This window comes from Bos taurus, chromosome 15 (assembly GCF_002263795.3).
Source record: "Bos taurus isolate L1 Dominette 01449 registration number 42190680 breed Hereford chromosome 15, ARS-UCD2.0, whole genome shotgun sequence".
NCBI classification, from domain to species: Eukaryota; Metazoa; Chordata; class Mammalia; order Artiodactyla; family Bovidae; genus Bos; species Bos taurus.
The window spans coordinates 24,806,816-24,814,342 of NC_037342.1; the positions used below are offsets into that span (position 1 = coordinate 24,806,816).

The window sequence follows — 7,527 nt, forward strand, 5'->3', positions numbered from 1 at the left end:
GGGCAATGGAAACGGGAAAAAGAGAGAGAGATATACAGGCATGGAGGTTGGGAAGGGATGTTGCAACCCTTGTTAATCAGTGAGCTGGGACCAGATTATGCAACAAGATCTCATTCGATGCCAACAGCATGGATGAAAAAAAGTGCCAGCTCCCGTGCCTGGCACCAAGTAAGTTCCCCACCCTCACCCCTGGTAAAGGAAGACTACATAATTGAGATAAAATGTCTACCACCCATTTGCATGGGGCTTCGAGAAGAAATTTAGTTCAGTCACAGAACAATTTTGTACACTTGTCCCACAACATCTGTTAGCTCCCGCTGAGATCTCTCTGTGAGTTCTAGAACTTGATCCAAGTTAGATTAGATTTTTCAGTTTCAAGTTGAGTATACTCAAAACAAAACCCATCTCCTCTCATCATCTTACTCTCCTCACTCCCCAACTATAACCTATTCTTCTTGTCTTCCCTGTTTTACTAAATACTATCAATGTTTATTCAGTTGTCTAGGACAGAAACCAGGGTGTTGTGTTGGGGGGTGGGTGTGTAGTTCAGAAAACACTAAAAATTAAAAACTAACTAAGGGAGGCCTGGCGTGCTACGATTCATGGGGTTGCAAAGAGTCGGACTCGACTGAGCGACTGATCTGATATGATCTGAAGACATCTCATCCAGGGCTTCCTTAGTGGCTCAGAAGGTAAAGAATCCGCCTGCAATGCAGGAGACCTGGGTTCAATTCCTGCATTGGGAAGATCCCCTGGAGGAGGGCATGGCAACCCCCCTCCCCCCAGTATTCCTGCCTGGAGAATTCCCATGGACAGAGGAGCCTGGTGGGCTACAGCCCATGGGGTCACAAAGAGTCAGACATGCCTGAGCGACTAAGCACAAGATATCTCATCCTGGGATCTCTCATCTATACTGGGGCTTTGCTGGAGATTTTGTTTAAAAATTAGACGTGCTTTTTAAATAGTTTGAAAAAATCATTGTAGAAGAGGATGCAATAAATGGAGCAAAAGAGACTAACACTTCCAAACAAGCCAGAGCTACTGAAAAGCCTGGGGGCTGGGGAAGGGAACTGGAGAGGTGAATGGCCAAAGGGAGGCAGGTTCAGGAAACATCCTTTGTTGGCTGCTCTGGTCTTCATCCCAGTGTTTGTTCTGAGGGCTGGAGGGAGGACAAAGTCTGAGCCCCACAAAGAAGGGCCCAGGGAATCAGTTTGCCTGCTGCTCCTTCCTGAACAAAACTCACTGCTCTCCATGGCTCTTCAGGAACGCCAGGAGCCTGATGTCTACCAGGAGAATTTTGAGCCCACATCCTACCTGGAGTATTACAGGATGAACCAGGATCCCGTCGGGGATGAAGTCCTCCATTTCCTGCTAAAACACTACAATGCCACCTTTAAACCAGGTGCTGATCCCCTTCAGCCCTGGGGCAGGTTTGTGGGAGGAAGGGTGGCCACACAAATTTTAAACCAGATGCTGGTTTTCTTTCATTGTAGGGCAGTCCTCGAGTAGGAGTGGGAAAGGATGGCCAGACCATTAATAGCAACTTGGGATCTTCAGAGGGTGTGCCTCTGCCCTACAGGAAGATTTTTTTTTAAATTTATTTTATTTATTATTCATTTTTGGCTGCACTGGTTCTTCCTTGCGGCACAAGGGTTTCCTCTAATTGCAAGGAGCTGGGGCTACTATTTGTTGAGGTGCACAGGCTTCTCACTGCGGTGGCTACTCTCGTTGCAGAGCATGGGGTCTAGGCACGTGGGCTCAGCAGTTGCAGTTCGAGTGTTTAGATGCCCCACGGCATGTGGAATCTTCCCTGGTCATAGACTGAACCCGTGTCCCCTGCATTGGCAGGTGGATTCTTAACGACTGGACTACCAAAGAGGTTAGGAAGAGTTTAGATACACTTGATGTATGGTACATGGTGGCATCCTCTCAAAGTTTCTGAGGTCAGATTCTCTCTTCCCATAAAGCCTGAGAGCTGTGGTCTTTGATGATCCTGAATAGGCCTGTCTTCTCCCTATCCCTTGCAAGGGAAACCTGAAGGGCATCCGAAAGTGTAGGGAAGCTTTGCTTCTTTGCCCTTCTGCCTGATTGCCGCTGTGGCCCATGCAAACATCGTGAGTGGTTGGCTTTCAGATTTGCACCTCCCCCCGTCACTGCCACCCCAGGGAAGTATAGTGCTAGGCTGGCTGGACCACTAAAATCAAATGCTGGGTATCTTTTCATCATTCATATGGGAAGAAAACATAACCCAGTAGCCAGAATTTCTCCAATTAAAATTTTCTGCCATCAAATTTTCTTAAGCCTTTGATGCCTACTTCAATTTATTTGCTACTGAACCCTACAGCAATGGCACCCCACTTCAGTACTCGTGCCTGGAGAATCCCAGGGACGGTGGAGCCTGATGGGCTGCCGTCTATAGGGTCGCACAGAGTCTGACACAGCTGAAGTGACTTGGCAGCAGCAGTACCCTACAGATATAACAACATACAGGCAAGCAAGTGTAGTAGCAGATTAGCTGGCTCATCTCAGCAGTCAGTCAGGACCAGTTAGTTTTCTGTCCTCTTGGCCATGTTTATCTTGGAAGCCCCCTGTGTGTGTGCTCAGTCGCTCAGTCATGTCCGACTCTGTGACCCCATGGACTGTAGCTCACCAAGCTCCTCTGTCCATGGGATTCTCCAGGCAAGAGTACTGGAGTGGGTTGCCATGCCCTTCTCCATGGGATCTTTCTGACCCAGGGATCAAATCCACATCTCTTATGTCTATCTGAATTGGCAGGTGGGTTTTTTTTTTTTTTTTTTTTTTTTTTAACCACTAGTGCCACCTGGGAAGCCCCTGGAAGCCCCTTGCCAAGGTCCAAACACTCTTGATATTTTGTGTCAACCAGTCTCTGGTGGATGGAGAGAAACAAGACAGGAAGGGGAGGCCAAGTGTTCTTCACAGGCCCTGTTTTCTCCTTTTAGTCCCCAAACTGCCAAGCAAGTTTCTGGGATACAGTTGATATTCAATACATGTTTGCTGATTGATCTTTGGAACATTACATGTGGTCTCAGTGGGGCCATAGGGCACATCAACAAAGAGTGCTTGGGACAGGGAAACCAGTGTACTCAAGAATGGAATCAGATTTCTCCTTTGGACACTTTTTAAAAATTTAGTTAATGTATTTATTTCATTGCTACGTGTGGGCTTTCTCTAGTTGCAGAGAGCAGGGGCTCCTCTCTAATTGTCATGTGCGGGCTTCTCTTGTGGAGCACAGGCTCTAGGGCGCACAGGCTCGATAGCTGTGGCTTGAGGGTTTAGTTGCCCCATAATATGTAAAATCTTCTGGGACCAGGGATCAAACTGTGTCCCCTGCACTGACAGATGGATTCTTAATTACTGGACCACCAGGGAAGTCCTGGACACTTTACAGTGGTAAATTGGTAGGTGAAATGTCGACGCTGGTTCTTTAACACTCTACCCCTAAACAAGCGCCCTCGTTCCTAACACTCCCCTCCTGCAAAAACTCTCCATGCTCACTGTGCTGGAGCTGTTAGTGCAGCAAAGTTCCCAGTCCTGAAGGTTACATGCCCCAATGGTTAAGTCCCTGTGGCCTCTCCCAGTGGAGCAAGAAAAGCAGAATCTTTTGGGAAGCGTGGGCCTTGGAGCCCTCAGTCAGTCAGTCAGTTCAGTCGCTCAGTCGTGTCCGACTCTTTGCGACCCCATGAATCGCAGCATGCCAGGCCTCCCTGTCCATCACCATCTCCCGGAGTTCACTCAAACTCAAGTCCATCGAGTCGGTGATGCCATCCAGCCATCTCATCCTCTGGCGTCCCCTTTTCTTCCTGCCCCCAATCCCTCCCAGCATCAGAGTCTTTTCCAACGAGTCAACTCTTCGCATGAGGTGGCCAAAGTACCCAGGTACTAATGATTCAGAAGGAATATTCCTATTCTGAAACAGGTGGGCTGGAAGGGAAACTCCTGATTGACATCGGCTCTGGGCCCACCATCTACCAGTTCCTCTCTGCCTGTGAGTCTTTCCAAGAGATCATCGCCACTGACTACACAGACAAGAACCTCCAGGAGCTGGAGAAGTGGCTGAAGAAGATGCCAGGGGCGTTTGACTGGTCTCCAGTGGTGAAATACGTGTGTGAGCTTGAGGGGAACAGGTAAGGGGGTTGTTGCTTGTTTTCAGATCTGCATGATCTTCACTTAGCTCCTAATCAAGAATTTTCCATGGAGTTTGTGTACAAATGGCAAGGTAGATGGAGACTGAGAAGGAAGGAAGGAATTCAGTGGAACCTGAAGAAGAAAGGAGGAAGAGTGAGATATGAATCCTATAAAGACCAAAAGAGGCAATAGGAAGAGCTGGCTAGAGACAAACCTGGAGCCTGGAGGAAACATCACCAAGGTCCACAAGGAAGCCAAGGTCTGAGCCCAAGCAGGAGAACCCTCCCGGCTGCCTCCTTTCTGATTGGCTGGTGCCCTGTTGTTCCAGTTACAACTTCCAGGGAGCTCTAAACTTGTGGAATCTTTTTGTGGATTGCAGGAGATAAGGGTTAGAATTAAGACAATCTTGCATGGCAAGTGGAACAGAATTTACTTACCTTGTATATTTTCATTTAATTTCAAGGCACCAGGAAGGTCTACCATTGCCCTTCCACTCCCCAAATATCATCCTCCCTAGTTAAGATGGTTGAAGTTGTGCATTAGTTTCTTATTCTTTCTGCTTAAAACTATGATTTATTTTTTACTTTTTAAACATTGAGGTATAGTTAATTTACAGTGTTGTGTTAGTTTCAAGTATATAACAAATGACTGAAGCTGAAACTCCAGTACTTTGGCCACCTGATGCAAAGAGCCGACTCATTGGGAAAGACCCTGATACTGGGAAAGACTGAGGGCAGAAGGAGAGGGGGCAACAGAGGATAAGATGATTGGATGGCATCACTAACTCAACAGACCTGAGTTTGAGCAAACTCCAGGAGATAGTGAAGGACAGGGGGGCATGGTGTGCTGCCGTTCATGAGGTCACAGAGAGTCAGACACGATTTAGTGACTGAACAAAACTATGATTCCATACACATATACTTATATGTGTATGTGTATATATATATATTCTTTTTCAGATTCTTTTCTATTATGGGTTATTTAGGTTATTAAAAGATATTGAGTATAGTTCTCTGTGCTCTAAGTAGGTCTTTGCTGTTTACCTATTTTATATACAGTAGAGTGTATGTTAAGACTATGTGTTTTAAAAAGTACAGAGCTGGAAAGAGTAGGCCTTTAAGTGCTACTACTTATTCATACTGCATAATGCATGTGGCCCACATCCTGAGAACAGGTAAGAAGGGAATGTGTGAGTCGAGGAGGAGGTTGAATGGAGTGGCCAGCCCCCACAATGTCCCCCAAGCTCACACTGTAGTTTTGCTCCTCTGAGTCCAGGCAGACATTCTGTTTCTGGGGGCACTTGTCAGGTCATGTGAGATACAGGCTAGCAGAGAGAGAACGTGCTAACCTCCAGGGGCGCAGGGCCAGAAGGGGGCCCCTGACCCGTGACCCCAGGGTGGGCAGGTGCTGGGCTTCACTTTGTTCCCAGCTGCTCTCTCTATGGGACTCAGTTTTCTCATCTGTAGAACCGGCAGCCTGCTGCTCTGGGAGCCGGAACGCCAGGCAGAGAATGGCTGGGAGTGACGTGAGTGGTCCACGTGGTGAGCATGACCCAGCCGGTCTCTTTCTCTTTCTTCCTTCCTCTCCAGAGATAAGTGGGCCGAGAAGGAGGAGCGCGTAAGGAGAGCCGTCACCCAGGTGCTCAAGTGTGATGTCCTGAAAGAACGGCCCCTGGAGCCCGCGGTCCTGCCCCCCGCCGACGGCCTCATCTCCTCCCTGTGTCTTGAGGCTGCCTGCCCCACCCCGCAGGCCTGCCGGGATGCCCTGCGCCATCTCAGGACCCTGCTCCGGCCCGGGGGCCATCTGGTGCTGAGCGGGGGCTTCGAGACCACCTTCTTCATGGTGGGGGACAAGAGGTTCTCCACTCTGCCCCTGAATGAGAAATTCCTGCGGGAAGCCCTGCAGGAGGCTGGCTTCATCATTGAGAAGCTGGAGAAGGTCACTCGGGCCGCTGAGACCCATTTGGATAACCGCTCTGACTACACAGGGCTGTTCTTCCTGGTGGCCCGGAGAGGGGACTAGAGGCAGAGACTTGGAGGAGCGGGTTGGGGGCGGGGGGCGGGCTTGGGGCCATCCCTCTGCCACCTCGATTGTATTTCTCTCCATTTCACCAGCTTCACTTCTAACACTTGCTGGCAGATGATCGCCAGGTCAATTGGGATGCTTCTCCCAGAAAGGTTTATAATGTATTCCACTAATGGCCCCAGGCTGGGAAAAAGAATTGGGCCAGAGAAAGAAAGCTGCGTCTCCTTCCATCTGGGCTCCTTCAGGGTTGCGTGGAATAAAGTGGGAAGGACCCTTCCCACTCTCTGATTTTAGGCAATTCGGACTGCCCACCTTCTGAGTTCAGTCTCCAGCTCCCTCCCCATGCCTGCTAATCCTGCAGCCCTGCCCCTTGAAATGGAAAACACACGCATGGATTTTGATCCTTGGCTCTCTGATTCAACTTGCTCTTGTGACTTTAGGTGGGCACCTAATATCTCAGAACCTCAGTTTCCCCATCTCTGAAATGGAAATCATCACACCTCTCCCCAGGGTTTCTGTGACACCCAAAAGGTATAACATGAATACCCTTAGTAAATAACCATGTGAGCGAGCTTGTGTGTTTTTTAAGCTTGGCTGACCTTGTAGAGACCTTGTCACAGGATGTGATAAGATGGCATAAGGAGTTCTGAAAGAGCTAGAGAATTGTTTTCCTTCACTGTCCAGTGAACCCCACCTTACCCCGTCTGGGCAGGGATGGGACACATGGGAAAGACTTTTTGAGGGAAGTAGGGAGCGAATTGGTGAAAGGGTGACCAAGAGTAAGCCAAGTGAAGGAGTCGGGGTGAAGGGCAGGAACTTCTGGTACAGATACTGAGACCCAGAGGGGAGACAACATACTGTGCTGGGTGGACTTCAAGAAAAACTGAAGACGGGGACTTCCCTGGTGGTCCAGTGGCTAAGACTCTGCACTCCCAATGCAGAGGGTCCAGGTTCAATCCCTGGTTAGGGAACTAGATCCCACATGCTCCACCTGAAGATCCTGCATGTTGCAATGAAGATTTAAGATCCCACATCCTGCAACTAAGACCTTGGGCAGCCTAATTAATTAATTAAAAAAAGAAAAATTGAAGACACTTGGGTTCCAAGATTGGGGCTCTGTCCCTTGAGGGACTGCTAATACATGTGGTATGGGAGAACAGGCCAGTGCTCAAAGTGGGAGGAGGAGTGTCAAATCAGTGCGATGGGTGGCATTGGAGGTGGGCAAGCAAGCAATTTAGTCATTCAACAAATATTTGTCAAGTGCCTGTGTCCAGCTGGACACTGTGTAGTGTCAGAACCTTTGCCTAGGGCTGGTCCTCACAGTAAACGTGGTTGCAACATTGACGCCCTTGATCA

At 48.8% G+C, this 7,527-nt stretch overlaps 1 protein-coding gene and 1 non-coding gene across 2 annotated transcripts; both read left to right on the plus strand.

Annotated features, from left to right (window-relative positions):
* The first annotated feature begins 1,137 nt into the window (after positions 1-1,137).
* On the plus strand, positions 1,138-6,742 carry NNMT (nicotinamide N-methyltransferase). Its single transcript, XM_015474625.3, has 3 exons — positions 1,138-1,402; positions 3,938-4,145; positions 5,736-6,742. Exons 1-3 carry the CDS (start codon positions 1,252-1,254, stop codon positions 6,166-6,168), a joined length of 792 nt encoding a protein of 263 aa, XP_015330111.2. The 5' UTR covers positions 1,138-1,251; the 3' UTR covers positions 6,169-6,742.
* A 327-nt stretch (positions 6,743-7,069) lies between these two features.
* Positions 7,070-7,142, plus strand: TRNAG-CCC (transfer RNA glycine (anticodon CCC)). The gene has a single exon. It is a non-coding gene; the product is annotated as a tRNA-Gly (tRNA).
* The last annotated feature ends 385 nt before the right edge of the window (positions 7,143-7,527 follow it).

Coding starts and splice junctions, on each gene's coding strand:
- NNMT (XM_015474625.3), top strand. CDS start 1,252: ATGGCTCTTCAGGAACGCCAGGAGCCTGATGTCTACCAGGAGAATTTT. Junction 1,403..3,937: donor CAATGCCACCTTTAAACCAG/GTGCTGATCCCC, acceptor ATTCTGAAACAG/GTGGGCTGGAAGGGAAACTC. Junction 4,146..5,735: donor TGTGAGCTTGAGGGGAACAG/GTAAGGGGGTTG, acceptor CTTCCTCTCCAG/AGATAAGTGGGCCGAGAAGG.